General features: G+C 42.8%; 1 protein-coding gene across 3 annotated transcripts in view; it reads right to left on the bottom strand.

Moving 5' to 3' along the window:
- The window catches only part of ANXA10 (annexin A10), a 244,440-nt gene that overhangs the window by 92,873 nt on the left and 134,933 nt on the right, over positions 1–16,634 (bottom strand). For all 3 annotated transcript variants that reach the window (XM_029572067.1, XM_029572125.1, XM_029572221.1), the window contains one exon: positions 3,543–3,637. In XM_029572067.1, coding sequence (XP_029427927.1) covers positions 3,543–3,637 — 95 coding nt within the window. The remainder of the gene's footprint in view (positions 1–3,542; positions 3,638–16,634) is intronic.

The following is a 16,634-nucleotide window of genomic DNA, read 5'->3' as shown; positions in this document are numbered from 1 at the left end:
TGATAAATTAGAATAGAAAATAATAAATCAATGTTTTCAATACGAAATTTACTATTTTAGCAGTGTCAATGCAAGGTTACATCTTTGTATGCTACATACTGTATCTAAATTTTCAGCAACAAGTCTGTGAACAGACATTTAACCTGGAATGTTGATTTCCAGTGCTGCACATGCTGATTTGTACCAGATTCATTTATTTATAGAAGAGAGAACATATGATGAATGCAGATAGCTCATTTCCCCTGGAACGTCCTCCCTCTGGATTTTGGGCATAAAAGTTGTTGCAGCCCCGGTCGCTAGCATAGCGACCGGGTCCTTACCTTCCCCACGGTCCCCACTACCGCGCCGCGAGCCGCACGATCCGGGGCCGGCCTGGCCGCATGGCAGCGGCGTCTCCACAAGGGAGACGCCGTCGAGGCCTGACGATAGCTCCTCCCCCTGCAGAGGAACGCGCGCGCGAGGACAGCCCTTTTAAAGGTCCAGCACCCGGAAGTGCTGAACCGTCCTCTTCCTGACGTCAGCCCCGGCGGGGGATTTAAACTCGCAGCACTCCTTCCTGCTTTGCCTTGCAACGCGGTCGCTCCTGGAGTGTTAGTTGCTGTTCCTGTGTTCCTGATCCTGCCTGCCTTGACCTCGGTTCGTATCCACGCTTCTGACTTCTGCTGCCTGCCTTGACCTCGGTTCGTATCCATGCTTCTGACTTCTGCTGCCTGCCTTGACCTAGGTTCGTATCCACGCTTCTGACTTCTGCTGCCTGCCTTGACCTCGGTCCGTCTCCTCTCATCTGCCTCCTGACTAGTCCCACTCCAGGTCCGCTTCGGGTCTTCTTCCACGCCAGCGTCTCTCCTAAGTCCCAGCGGTCCGGGTCCCTACGGGCTCCTCCTGGGGGGACCTCGGACTTCCAGGGAGAAGCCACCTAAGCCCTAGCGACCCGGGCCTCAACAGCTCCTCTGGAGGGGTCATGGGTTTCCAGGTGAAGATTCATCTCCAGCTGTGTGTGTCTGCCTCCTGACCGTCTCTCTTCACCGGTCGGCCTAAGGATCCACTTCCGGACCTCAACAAAAGTTTGATAACATGTAAAGGAATCACAAAACTCTCCCTTAATAATGTATTTCAATAACTTATTAGACAATGTGTGTGAGATCAGAATAGAGTGGGAGTGGTAATTATAGTTGGAACTCTCCAGTGGGAGGTTATCAATGTTTTAACATAACTCCTGTGCCCTCGAGGTTCAGGGTTCTTCTTCGGGGTCTCTTTTTCCAAGAGAGTTACTCCTTTTGACCTTGGGCAATTCACGTCACCCTCCATTACCTCAGGTACAAACATAGGGCCTGATTTTCAAAAGCATTTACACAACTGAATCTGGGTTTTACATGTGTAAGTGTACTTTACCCATGTAAGTTGGCTTTTGAGAATTGTAACAATATATGCCATTGAATTGCGTTAAGTGCACTTAGCATGGGTAAATGGCTTTTGAAAATTGCTACGATAGTATGTTACATTTACATGTGTAACTCCTTTGAAAATTCACCTATTAGATTGTAAATCCTCTGGGATAGGGAAATACCTACACTTTGAAGTGCCTGAAAAAACATAATATGAAAGAAAAATAAAAGAGTCCCATAGATGTGATCTCTCCAAGGGGAGAGAACTGCCTCCCTCTTGTCAGAGGCTCATCTGCCTTTTCTTAAAGAGCAGCATCCAGTTCTCTTCTACTGGATTCCAGGATCTGCAGTCAGGCAGATTTGAGGTACTACCAGGGAGAGTCCCCATGGAGCATTTTCCTGACCAAGAGTACCTACTGCCAGGATGTGCAGATTTTGTATTGATTGAGCCTATGATTTTTGGAACTTTATATATTTTTGTATTGACTGTGCATTAAACCACAAGTATACATTCTGAGATTTTTACCTGCAAGCAAGTTTTACCAGTAACAGATTTTATTTTGAATAACACTTATAGTAGAAGTATGTTTTTCCTGTGGGACTGTTCTAGAAGACTTCCAGAGAACCCTTAATGGCCTTGAAAGACGTGTCTTTTTCCATGTGTGTGGGAAGAACCCAGGAACATGGGTTTAACAATGGTCTATGACCTCTCACATATGTCCCTGCAACCAGGAAGTAGTTGATATCACAATTCTGGACAGTTTTTGCCAGTCTATAATTTTCAGATATAAATGGTCATGGCAGCACATCTTTTGTTGATGGATATAATTTTGAGAAACTTCTGGAAGTCACAAAATAGCATGCAAATTAGGGGTAGGGGAGGAGTCGTGGCAGGGGAGGGAGGAGTCGGCGGTGTCTTCAATGCTGGCGATAATGTTACCCACATTATCGTCGGCAGTAGTGCACCGAATAACTACACCTTTTATGGTGTCGCTATTCGGTGCGAAAGGTGGCAGCCGGCGCACCGCAGTGATGCAAAGGCTGTGGGCTTTCACAGGCCCGCCCCCCTTCACCCCCCGCACCCTTTTTTTGCTGGATTCACCATTCTGCGATAGAATGGTGAATCCAGGCCTTAGTGCATAGATGAAGTATTTTGCCTTCTGTAAATTAATTTATAATACTGTTTACTACCAATATAATAACTTTTATATTAGCATAGTTCTTAATATATTTAGATATTTGTTTAAATCCATATGACTGCTTTTAAAAGTGTGTTAGCTGCTTTTTCAGGCATGAACAATAACACAAAAACAATAGCACAGGAAAGCTGCTTTCATAGGGCTTGATAACATAACAAAGAGATTTTGACAAGTGCACTGAAACCCAAACATTACAATATAATACCACTATGAATTAATCATTTAAAATATGTTGCCATTATATTTTTAAATTATGTTGTAAACAAAATCACATTTTAAAAATATATTTTTATTGATTATTTCATTATTATAGGTAATGAAAGATATTCTTAATCAGTAAGTCATCTTGTAAAAGGTTCATAATAAAGCAATGACAATTAACAAAATAAAAATCATTCTGATCAAGTACTAATTACAAGAATGTCTGGCTAGGAAACAAGGAATCCATTTTGTTATCTCTTCAGGTCACTAGATCTTATATGGTCATCTATTTGGTATGATAAGCTTTTTAATAAATACTTCATCTTATGCCCAGATTTACTAAGCTTTTATCCCATAGACACGGAATAGGAGAAAAGCCTTCAAGAATCAGGCCCACAGTATTAACTGGTTTATATTGTTCACTAAACAAAGGGCTTCCTGCGAATAGGGTTTCCATAACTAACTTGTGATTTAAACACTTTTAAATTAAATGAATCATTTATTCAGCCTAGTGATCAGTAAAAATAAATCTGTCATCCATTATACTGTATATTCCTTTTAATGCATCACTGTATTCTAACTCTACAGTGTGAAATGCAAAAATTCTGCTTGTAGAATTCTAAATGGATCACTCCTCTGCTTACCTAGAGCTTTTGATTCAAGCTTTAGAAGCATTAAAACTAATTTTTATTTAGCTCAAAATGGAATTGGAGTATTTTTCTCTCTCCAATATATTCCCATAATGAAATCATCATACCCGGCCATACATGTTCCTGTAAGCTTCTGCAATCATAAGTCTTTGTGCATTGCACCGCTGAGTCAGAATATTAATCAACACATCCTTGTCACATCCTGTAAAGAAAAGCAAAATTCCTAGATTAATAAATAGCCTGTTGGTATTTACCAATATTTATCATTGTTTATCTAGCAGTGTTCAGTATATTAAGTTATCTGTCCATGTAGTACCTTACATACGTCAGCAGACAGGTGTCTCATTGATATTTACAAACATCAATATTTACCATGCTTATGATATTTGGAAAATGCTGCTGTGCCACTGAAAAACAGTTAAGTGTTTTGTATTATCTTCAGAAGCATTCCCATATTTTTCAAAAGCAGTGGACTTGAACAGCTCAATAAAATGCATGTTGCATGAGCACTTTTTGAGTAATAAGCAAAACATTCTGCTGCAATTGCTTCTCTAAGTCAACACTAGAAAGCACCATCTGCAAAATGTTTACAAACTATTTGTTAACACTGCTCATATATTATGAAACTATAGACCTCTAATTTTGAAAGTCAGAGATTTGCAAAAAATCATGCACAGAAATTAAATCTCTATGAGACAGAGCCTCCAGCAATAAAATGACCTGGGCCAAATATCTTCAGATATTTTACAGTATATGTTACTCAGGAACTTTACATACTTTCTAAAGGCGTTCATTTGTAAAGTTGTCTACAGTATACATTAATTTAGTATGTATAAGGTGCTGTAAAGGTTTTAAAATCTTTTTGTAAAGTATAAAGGATTCTTTGTAAATATAGCATGAGGCTTTATTTTTTAAAGAATAGAATGTATGTATGGGTTTCTCTAGATCATATTACTAATATTAGACATTCTTAATGTGATGAATCAGGGAAAGGAAAAAACAAAAAAGTTTTGTAATAGCCAATGATATCCTCAGATAAAAGTCCTGTACAATCTAACCTCCAAAACAATCCAATCTCCAATACAGTGTAAATCCAGAATAAAGCTACTCCTCAGCTCTTGAAGAAATTCAGATGCAACTAGCTGTATTTTCTGACGTTGTTGGGAGACTTTGCTGAGAGAGAACACTTATGCTAGAATTATCTTCAACAGTTTAATAGCTTTTGAACATATTTCAAGCAGCTCTTGCCCCCTCCATGGTTATTTATCAGATGTTTGACAAATTTACTTGAAATTCCAACATTTTAAATAGCAAGATCAGATATCACCAGACATCATGCTTTCCCAGTTCCTGGGCCCAAAATTTGGAATGAAATCCCAGATGCCTTAAGAGAGAGCACTAATTTAAAAGATTTCCAAACAACTTTGAAGATTTCTCTTTTTAAACAGGTATATGAGTAGGTATGAATTCTCCTTATTAGTCAACTTAATAGGATTTTCTCAGTATTAAAGAGTTAGAATTTAGTCATCATATTTGTACTGGTGGAAAGCATATGCTAATTGAGCCCCAGCATTGTGTTCTTTTTACCTTGAAGCATTCATGAGTTTTTATTTATTTTGCATATTTTCAGTTGCAGTTTTATATCTGTTTATTTTGTTTTAGTTAGTTTTATTTTGTATGTTATTTAAATTTTCCTTTATCTAATGCTTATTATTAATTATTTTATAAGAAATATGTATGTTAATTTACTTCTAAATCGCATTGAACAATCCATGGAGAAAATGATATAGAAAAGTGTTTCAAATAAATAACTAATAAATAAATAAATAAATAAATAAACAATCCTCATTGGCTTCAGTGAATACATAAAAAGAATATAGCCATCCTAACAAAATATGGTGTTGGGATGGGAGTTGAGGATGTCAACAAGTTCATAGTGTTTATGCAGGTTCAAAAGTCAGCCATGGTTGTAAGTCATGGAACATTTTATCAGACTTATTTTAAAGATGTCGCCCACATTATCTCTATTTAGATAATCATTCATCTGAAATAGCATTATGCTTTATTTGGAATAAAGGTGGAGGAACCACAGTGAGAAAGTTCAAACCTTGATATTCACATGGATAAGGGGAATGAAGCCCAGTATGAAAGTACATTGTGGATAAACATGCCCATTTTCATCTTTTCAAATGTATCAGAATTGATTGGAAGAGGAGTTGCTTTTCAGCTGTAGTGAAAGTCAAATATAAATAGGGCTTTTGATTTTTAGGGGTTTGTAAATTGCAAATTCTCCCCTATATTTATCAAAATGCTATAATATAGCAATAAAAAAGGTGGTATGGTTAGGTTAATTTCCCTGCTCCCACATCACATCTATGCCAGGAAAAGTCATAGCAGCTTCGGAGGGAACTTCCCTACCCTCCACCCCACCTTCCCTTCCCTTCCCCTACCTCCCCCTCCCTTTCCCCCCTACCTTTTTTGAGTTCTTTTTTGTTGCTAAACTTACTTCAACCCTGGGGCTGAAGTAAGTTGTGCACGCCGGCCGACTGCAGGCGCGCGATCCCAAGCACTGTGGAAAATGGCCGCTGTGCCTGGAGCCTCTAGCCCCGCCCCACCCTGTCCCTGGACCACCCACACCCCGTCCCCTCCCCACCCCTTTTTGCAAGCCCCAGGACTTACACATGTCCCGGGGCTTTACGCGCGTTGCCGGGCCTTTTTAAAATAGGCCTGGCGTGCATAAGACCAGTTACACGTGTAACCTTTTAAAAATCCGGCCCTACGTATTTACTGGTAATACATGGTGTGAATTAAAATCTTGGGAACAATTTTTAGGTGGATTCAATAAGGTGTAAGTCAATTTATCTTGAAATTTCTATATGCCTTTATTATTTAAAGTTAAAATTTCAAAATGCTACTCAATAGTGCTGTGTTGTAGGGATGTAAAATGCAACAAATGAGATCATTTTCATTTCATTCATGGATTCTGAAATAAGTAGAGGGTGTCCATGAATGTAAACAAAACATTTAAGTCTATGACTATACTGAGGAAGCAGCAGGTTCAGGTAGGGACTAACTGGTAACTTTAGTCTTGCCTGTGTGACATAGCAGTCTTATTTGGAGCTGAGGAGAGAGACAAACCACAGTGACAAATCACAGTGAGAGAAGACAAATCACAATGAAGAATCTTTTTAATTAGCCTATAGCTGCCATCTGGACCAAGTGGCACTTATGTCTTCCCACTGAAAGGTCTGAGCATGAGCAGAAACTCCATTTGCTCTGTTATATTTTATAGAGGAAAGTTTTGCATTCAGAAGCTCTCTTAGTTAAAAAGAAAAGTTTTTAAAAAGGCATTAGCATTAGCACAGGGAATTTTTCAAATCTTCAGAGCTGTAGTTACAGTCGGTGCATTCACTCACTGTAACAGAAAGACAGAGTCATTGCGTCATACCTGTTCACTGAGGCAGGATAGGCCTGAAGTGGAATTGAAGCAGTGCCAGTAGACAGTGAATTTTGTGTTTCTCTGTCTGACAAAGCACAGCAAAGTGCTCTCATTTTAACTGTAGACAGATTGAAGTTAAGAGAAACACATCCTTGCCAGCCTTCTTAGTTCTCTTTCGAACATTTTTTTTTGGTTATGCCAAAGGAGTCAGTCAGCAACGTTCACACATACTCTGTGCATGTGTCTGTGTGACAGACATTTTTGCACACACTGGGCTGGATTTTTAAACCTACTTGTGCGGGGTACATTTGTGCATGCTACCCGGCGTGCACACATGTATGCCCGATTTTATAACACGCGCGTGCAGCCATGCGCATGTTATAAAATCCGGGATCAGTGCGTGCAAGTGGGTGCACACTAGTGCACCTTGCATGCGCCGAGCCCTAGGGGAGCCCCAATGGCTTTTCCTGTTCCATCCAAGGCCGCTCTGAAATTGGAGCAGCCTCAGAGGGAACTTTCCTTCGGCCCCCCCCCCCCCACCTTCCCCTCCCTTCCCCTATCTAGCCCACCCCCCAGCCCTACCTAAATCCCCCCTACCTTTATTTTATAAGTTGCGCCTGCCTCAGGACAGACAAAGGTTGCGTGCGCCAGCCAATGGCCAGCCCGCAATCATGGGCACAACAGCAAATGACCGCTGTGCCTGGAAGCTCCAGCCACGCCTCTAGACCGCCCTGCCCATGCCCCACCCCTTTTTTCAAGCCCTGGAACTTACACGCGTCCCAGGGCTTTACGCACGCTACCAGGCCTTTTGAAAATAGGCCTGGTGCATGTAATCCCCCCCTATGCACCAGGGGGGGTTACATGGATTTACGTGTGTAGGCTTTTAAAATCTGCCCCACTGTGAGGGATAACCCTAGAACAACAAAAACTGAGTTTGTACGTAAACAAGCTGGTAAATCTGTTTGCTAAGCATTGACATGAACTAGTCTGTGAACTTGTTTGAGGGCGTTTGATAGACTCACTGTTTAGTATTGGAGTGGTACTGTGAGGGCTGGTATATTATCAATAATGATATCAACACCCTCAGTAGGCACTTCAAATTCCATCTTGCCACTGTGAGGAAAAGGCAGAAGAGGGAATGGCAGGGGCAGAGGATTGGGTTTTGCTTCAGAGCCAGCCCAGTCTGTGAGAAATACTAGTAGCAGAGAGTAAAAAAGGAGTCCTGCTTTTAAACTTAAAAGAGATTTCTTTATCTGCAGAAAGCCAAGAATAGAAACCAGTTCCAGACATAAAAATGTGAAATTGGGAGAGGATGTGCCAATGTCTGTTCCACTCCCTTTTGTTTTACATCAGCTGTAAAAGGCGGGAAAGCCATAACAGTCTGATGTTAGCAGGGCAGGGGCAAGGAAAGGGGCAGCAGAAATGCAAATACTCAAAGCCCGCATCACACTCTTCCATGATTACTGCTTCTGAGTAGTAGTTGATGAAATTTGGGAGGTCTAGTCAGTAGCATATTAGCCTCCAGTGTGGTGATGGGAGGGAGAATAATACTGTGTGTTGAGAGCCATCCCCAGGAAGAGCAGCTAGTACAGGTAGAGCGCTTGAATACTTCCCCAGGCCTTTTTCCTCATGGTCCATTCTCAACCTCAACTCCAGTGCCAGGAACAGCCCCAAAGAATATGGAGAGAAAATTATGCAAGTTATCCTTGATCTGGAATCTCTCTAAAGTGAAGAAGGACCTGCATTTTGCTCAGTGTATTCACTGCAATAAGGTCATCAGTTGAGGGAGGGTACTGGGGTATTTGACAAATGCTGATATGCAGCATCACCTACAGAAGAAGCACCCACTAGCATTAACATCAGGGGAGGGTGGCAGTACTAGCTTGTCAGCTACCATGTCTTCCCCCACCTCAGTACACCAAAGCCATATTGCCCCCACAGAACTGTTTCTCTTGACAGACGCCATAGCTAAAGCAGCTGGCAAGAGAGACCCTTGCCCCAGACCATCAAAGGAGACCCCAGCAGAAATTTCTGTGACCTAACAGAACCCATTGAGCAAAGGACTCGGACATGGACACAGATCTGCTGGTGTATTGGGTATACAAGTCTGCAGTCTGGCCAGACCTGGCCGTGGTGGTTCAGCATTATCTTTTCTGCCTACCAATCAGGTATCCAGTGAACATGTCTTCTCAATGGCAGGGGACATCAAGTGTCCTATTGTTCAAGGCTGGCACCAGAATTGATGGAAAAGTTGGTCTTTCTGAAAATCAATCTGCCTTTGCTGGGCTTTCTAGAAATTCTATGTGAGTGGCAAGATGACTTAAAGCACCTTAAAGGTTTTGCTGCCATTCTGCCTTGCTGCCATGTGCCTAATGCTACACCCTGGGGATCAGACTGCCTGTCCCTTGGGGGTGTGGTTGCCTGTTCCTTGGGGGTCTTGCTGCCAGTCTTCCTAGCTAATATGCTATACTTTAGGTGTCTTGTTGCCACTCTGTCTTGCTGCTATACCCCAGATGTTATACCTTGGGGTGTGTTTGCCATTGTATGTGGCTGCACATACCTCTCATGGTGTCCTGGAGTCTTCATGCCACTTTTTGTGCTGCTTAGTCCTTCTATCAATGCTTGCATTTTCTTTTCTGCCACCTTTGCCGCTTTGATCCCCACTGATGGTACTTTATTTATTTATTTAAAATTGTTTGTATACCGCTTTTACAATTAGAGTTGGTCAAAATGGTTCACAAGTAAAATATGCATAATAAAAATATAAAAACATAGACATATATAAAACTTGGCTAAGAACTGCTGACAGAAATAAACAAAAACAAAAATAAGCAGATGGTAAGGCTTATAACTGTCAATAACTGTCTGAGGTTAAGTTTTACTATAAGGCGTGACAACCAAAGGCAACAGAAATCATATAGGTTTTTAAGATTTTCTTAAAATCTTTAGAATTAGTGATCTGCCTTGAAAAATCTGGAAAGGAATTCCAGAGTAATGGACCTGCGACTGAAAAGACATGTTTCCTGGTTATATCAAGCCTGGCTAGACAAATGGAGGGAACTTCGAGAAGGCATTTATTTAAGGTCATAGATGTCTGGTGGGTTGATACACATGGAGGGATGTGCACAGACAAAGGAATGATTATGTATAAAGGAATGCTTGATATTCATGCCTCTCTTGGTGCCACGTTGCCCCTCTTGTGCTGCTTTTGTTGCTCCGGAAGTGGACCATTGGGCCGAGGTGGGGTTGACGCTACCCGTAGGAGGGATCCTACAGGTCCCCACCATCGGTAGGCAGAGAGGGCTGATGGATGGAAGCCGTCTGGTGCTTCACCAATACCAGGCCTCGTTCCCCCCGGGTTGAACCTTTGGGTGCCGGGGCTGGCGGGACTTAGGTGGCCTCTGTCGGTGGTCGTCAATGGATAGATCGAGGTCAGCCCTGAGGCAGCAACAGGTGTAGAATAACAGTCTGTACTGGACGAGATGGAGTCCCGGGGACCCGGGCGCCAATAGGAACACAGTCAGACAGGGGGCGCCTGAGCAAGAGCAGGTCGAAGCCTGAATAAGCCACGTCCAGGACAAAGACTGAAGAGGTGTCGTTGAGCAAGATGGGTTCAAGGCTGGCAGCAATCTAGAAGTAGTGGCAAGCAAGGTTGAGGTCTGGACGAGGAGAGAATCAACGGAGTAGCCAGGCAATGCAGAGGTCCGGGGTTGGAGAGAGACAACGGAGTAGCCAGGCAATGCGGAGGTCCAGGGTTGGAGAAAGGCAATGGAGTAGTCAGGCAATGCAGAGGTCTGGGGTTGGCAAGAGGCAACAGAGTAGTCAGGCGATGCAGAGGTCCAGGGCTGGAGAGAGGCAACGGAGTAGTCAGGTGATGCAGAGGTCCAGGGCTGGAGAGAGGCAATGGAGTAGTCAGGCAATCCAGAGGTCAAACCAGGTCATCAATCTGATAGGAAGATGAAGGGTCAGGGACACAGGAATGAGGAAGCAGGAACGAGGACACTTAGGATCAGGAACCAGGAACAGATGAAGCAACGAATACTCAACTAGCAAGGGGACTTGTTGCAAAGGCAATTTGAGGAAGCGGGGCCCAGGATTATATACTGGAGAACTTCTGATGTCATCATCTGGGGCCTGCGGCTAGGTTCCCGCCGCGGGCCATACTTAAGGTTCAGTTGAGCGAGCGTGCCTAAGGAGGGGCGCGGCGCTGGTTGGAACGGCGACTCTCTGTGGGCCACGCAGAGAGGCCAGACGCGGAGCACCAGGAGCTGTAGCAGAGCCAGAAGCATCAGGGGTGGCCTGAGGATGAAGCCGGTGGCCCGCTGCCACCAGAGACGAGGGACCAGGCACTGGATTAACTTGAGAGAGGTGAGGGGGCCGAGCCGCGGGTCTGCTGTGGCCGGCGAGCATAATATTTTTGGGGGTTCATGCCACGGTTATTGGTGCCCTCTTTTCAAACCTTAGGGTGTTCTTGACACTCTTGCAGCTACTTGGCTCATCTGAAAGTTGCTTGGATAACTTCTGTCATTGCTAATAGCATTTCCCCCCATTGTGGGGGGGACCTTGGTATTCATTCACTTTTAGTGCCAGGTTGGCATAGTTTTCTTGATGTATTGGAGTTCTCTTTTCCCTTCTGATGTTGTCTACCCACAAGTTTCATTTGTATTGATTAGAAAACCCCAGTTTTGAAGCACAAAATAGGCTGCATTGATTCCCCATTTGACATTAATGGGATATAAAAAAAAACCCAAATGAAATGAATAAACATTATTTTTCTATTAGAAACTAATGAAACAAATGGAGTGACCTACAAAACAAATAAAGAAACCAAAATGAAATGTTTTCTGTGCTCATCCCTATGGATGGAAGGGTGGGTGTTTGTGGCTAAGGATGGTGGCAGAAATGTTTGGGTATGTGTGGTTGGGAGAGTAGCAGGATGTGTGTGGCTGAGGGGCACTGGCAGTGGGGTAGAGGCTGGTGTGTATGGCTAGGGGGTTGGCAGGAATGTGTGTGTGGCTATGGGAGTGTCAGAGGTGTGTGGCTGAGGGGACGGAGTGTATGTGGCTATTGAGGTGGCTGGTGGATGGCTTCGTATGTCTCCTCCTTATTACACTCCCCCCTTACCCCTTCCCTTTCACTTCCTGTTTTCTTATTCTTCACTTCACCTTACACTTCCCCTCCCTCTCCCCCTTCACTCCCCATTGAACTTTCTCATCCCCCATCTTGACACTCCCCTCCCTTCTTCACTTCCCCTCCTTTTGGCTCCTCCTGCAGAGCTGCTTCTTCTTCAGGCCCTTTGCGCTCAGGCTTCCCATCGGCCCACTCTTCCCACAGGGATACATTTTATTAGCTGTTTTTCTTTGAGTCCTCCCTTCCCACGCAACCTTAGTTGACACATTTTTGGTCTGAAGCTCTTTGAAGAAAGAACCAAGGCCTTTCCATTATGATTGACAAAGAAGAGTAGAAAGCGCTGTGCTGGAACAGAAGCGCTGGTATAGAAGGAGCATTTGTGAATTGTATTTTGTGTGATGTGGGAAATGTTACCTGGTGTGGTGAAGGGATAGGGGTACACAATGACCAAATTAGGTTGAATTGGAAACAAACCAGGTATTTGTCAGCCTGGTCTATTCTGCACAAATCTACGGGTTTCCTGAGAACTGCACAGAAAATATCATGTTTCTCAGAAATGTATATTGTATTTTGTGTGGATCAATAATGGTTTTTGCTTATAACTATTCCATTTTAAGAGAAATTTATTTTTTTTGAAAAACTAGTTATGGTAGCTATAGCAGGGGTATGGTGCCTGTCTTCTGTAAGCAAAACATGCATGTGGACTAGAGGAGGGTGTGCCTAGTGCCTGAAATGGTAAGGTAATGAGCACTATGAGTTCTCAGCCATATGTTCAGGGGATGTGGATGAGATGCAAGGAGATAAAGTTGTAACAGGTAACCTCTAAGAAATTTGTGTAAAACTAAAAGCCAGAAATAAGTTATTGCTAGAGCAGATTCAGAAATAATTTTTTTAAATAAATCCCTATTTTCATACTCTTTTTTTTACAGAAATCTTCTTACAGGATTCAAGGATACATTTCCATTGAAAATGTTGCTGTTTGCCTAAACTGTAGGAGAAACTGAACAGCCTTGATTTCTCTGTATTTTGTGACTTTCATGCTGGATCTGAAGGTTGAAAATAAGAACAATGCTACTTTTATTTCAAATGTAGGCAGGCATTTTTTATTCATTAATACAAATTGCATCCACCAACTCCATAACCATTGTTAGAGTGATGAAAGAGAGACCATCATACTGCTGTTACATTGCTTCCAAACACGCTTGACACAGCATTATGCTCTTTTAATCAAGAGTCTTTTATGGTGTTTACAATTTTCAGATACAATTAAACACATGAATAGTACTTATCCAATATTGTTCTTGTCTGATACTCAACTAAGGTCCCGCATTTCAAATATATCTACTTCAGAGTAATCAAAAAGCTCTCTGGACATAAGTACTGATACAGTCCATATATCCAGAGATGTTTTATGATTCCCTTGAAGTAGATATACTCGAAATGTGGGACCTGTGTTCGGTATCAGACAAGAACAATATTGGATAGGTAGTACTTCCATATTTAATTGCATCTGAAAAATGTAAGCATTGAAAATTAGAGAGACTAATGATTAAAAGAGCATAACTGTGTTTGGAAGTAATGGGCATATAGTATGACGGTCTCTCTTTTATATGGAGTTGGTGCAATAGGTGAATGATAGGATTTGTCAGAAAATTTTTGCATATTCTACATCCCCCAGCTTTCAAGTTACCCTTTCTTTGGAAAGGTCTTACTGGTATAAATAGCCACTGAACACTTGTAGTAGCCAGTGTGTTAGGAGATATTGAAGAGGGAAGGCAAGACCGCAGACAGGGTTGGCAGCATAAGTTAGAGAGGGTTAAGAAACATTCAAGAATAAGGAGATAATCCCTGGATCTCACACAGAGTTAAAGGTGAATTTTAAAAGCCCAGCACGTGCACTAATCAGGGGATGCAAGAATAAGTCGGGCTTGTGCGTGCCGAGCAGATTTTAAAAGCCGCCCAGGTACGCGCTTATATCCCACAGCGTGTACATCTCACAACTTTTTAGAAAGGGGCGGGGCATGTCGAGGCCTGGCCAACAGATGCGGAAGTACAACGTATGCACCCTGACGCATGCAGAGGGCCCCTGCTGTGTAACTTTACTTGTGCTATGGATGACGTGTAAGTTAAAAAAAAAAAAAAGACTGAGCCATTTTGGAGGAGTTTAAAGGGTCTGGGGTAACAGGCTATCAATCCAGGGGGGTATGGAGGACCTAGCTGTTAAGTAGGAGAACTGGTGGACTAACCGGTAAACTGACAATGGCATCGATAAAATTCCCGACTTACTTGGTAGAAATGGCATTTGAGCATGCCCTCTTAAAATTTGGCACACGTGTGTGCTGTCAGACTATTTTATAACATATTCACATATACACGTGCATGTTATAAAAGAGCTGTGTCCCTGGGTGCGGGCTGACGTGCACAAATATGCGCATGCGCGCCAGTTTGAAACTTACTGGCCCAGTGTAGAATAATTTGGTAGGTCCTCAAGGCCTAATCAAATGAAGAGGTTTTTGGAGTCTAAGAATTTTGAAGATTTTGAAAAAAAGATTTTGTTTTTTTATAATATTTGGATCAGCTCCTGACTGAGAGGGAGGATCCCTTAGAACGAAGGACTGTATCCCTGTTTTTGGCATCTTTCACCCAATTAACAGCAAGTTGAAAGACAGATTGGAGTTTTTTCAAGAAATTGTAAGTTTTTGAGAACGTTGAGAAGTATTTTGGAGGTTCTATTAATTTTCAAAGCTGGTACATTCTGGAAGTGCAGGAGAACTTACTTCCCTTTATTAGGGAAGGCATTTTGGACCAGGACACAGTGGTTGAAGGAGGATCATCAAAAGAGGATCATTAAAACAGGCACTATGGACAGAGAAATCTTATTTTTCTTGATTTGTATTTTACTCCTCTTACTTATGCATTTTGAAATTATTGCCCTGAAATCATTTTTCAATGAAACGCTCGCCAGACCAGGTATGTGTGGGGTTCCTGGCCCCGGCATTTTTCTGGGTCATTGGCATGAATGGTAGGGATGGGACAGGAAGCCTCATTTTTGTTGTTTGATTCTTTTTTATTTTTTTTTAAATGTTTGATCCATTATTTTTTCACGAATGAAATGAAAGTGTTTGATTCATTTCAAACATTCCAGAAACCAAAATCTGTGGGAAAAGCCCTCCCAAAAACAAACCAAAAAAAAAAGAAAACACATTTTTTTCTCCTGCATACCCTAGAGGCTTCTGAAGTCCTGACCCAGCTTCATGGGCTCATCATAGGCCTGTGGCTAACTTTTCACTCCGAATAGACTCAGTTGCTCAGGCACTTCCTGCCTGTCTGAAATCTGTGGCAGCTGCTGCTGACTTTCTTGAAATGACTCAATCATTTGTTTTGAGAAACAGTGCTACACTTTCTGGCTTGTGGGCTGCCCCCTTGAGCCGGTGCACTCACCCCAAGTTGCCGATGCTGACTCAGCCTCGCAGCGGGGACACTGCCATCATTATCCCTCCAATGTGTCTCTCTAAGCGCACGCACGCACTGTGCGCTTAATCTTATAGGCCCTGCGGCAGGAACATCTCCAGATGGCACAGGGTGATGACCTCACACAACCAGGTATTTTAATCCCAGCCGTGCAACAGACTGATGCTCCCAGCAACAGGTTGCCTGCATTCCACAGAGGTGAGTTGCTGCTCCAAGTTCCCAATCCTATTTTCCAGTGTCTACCTCGTCTCTCCAAGCCCTGCCTGCCTACCTGCCTCTCCAAGCCCTGTCTGAGTTTTCCTCGACTGTCCTTGCCTGAATCTGGACTATTTTCACCTGCCATCTGCCTCTTATCTCAGCCTGGACCTCAATCATTCTCACTTGCCGCCTGCCTCTGACCTTGGCCTGGATCACGACTACTTTTGTCTGCCACCTGCCTTTGATCCAAGCCACAAAAGGGACTTCTCTTGATGCTACTCTCCACAAGACTTGTGCCTATGTCCTGCTGGCCCTCGGAACCCATAGGCTCAACCTATGAGGAAAGGGGATGGTATAGGTGAAGCCTTAGACCAGTCTCGCACCAGCCCAGTCCCACCAGCTGTCAAAGAGGGCCTAAAAGGCCTTCCCTGCAGGTTGAGTCAACCTCCCCACAGCAACAAGAGTCTATAATTTTTACATATAGTTTACATTTATATATCCCACATTCTGTTATGACCTTGTTACTATCAAATGCATGGCTTACTCACTATGCAGCATTTACTTACAGGTCAGCAAAATTTGAATATCCATCAGTCTCTCTTTTGAATCCAGCATCATTGCTGCCTACTCCAAAAGATGAAGACCCTCATGTTTGTGAAGAAGCAATACAAGATGTTAGATTTTGTCCTCATGTTTTAGTCATTCCTTTTCAAAATTCAGATGCTATCTTTTTGTGGATGGCTCTTGTAGCAGAGATCTTTCAGGGGTTCTGATTACTAGTATGATATTTGTTCTCCTTTTCAGATGATGGAATCAGCAAGTCTCCCTCCGCACTGTAATTCAGCTCAGATAGCAGAGTTAGTGGCATTGACTAGAGCCTGTCATAGGGCTAAAAATGTTACAGCTACCATTTATACAGATTCCCAGTATGCCTCTGGAGTTGTGCACAGATTTGGGGCTA

The sequence above is a fragment of the Rhinatrema bivittatum genome, chromosome 1 (genome assembly GCF_901001135.1).
Source record: "Rhinatrema bivittatum chromosome 1, aRhiBiv1.1, whole genome shotgun sequence".
NCBI lineage: Eukaryota > Metazoa > Chordata > Amphibia > Gymnophiona > Rhinatrematidae > Rhinatrema > Rhinatrema bivittatum.
Note: the sequence above shows the minus strand (reverse complement) of the source record. Positions and strands in the feature narration are given on the sequence as shown.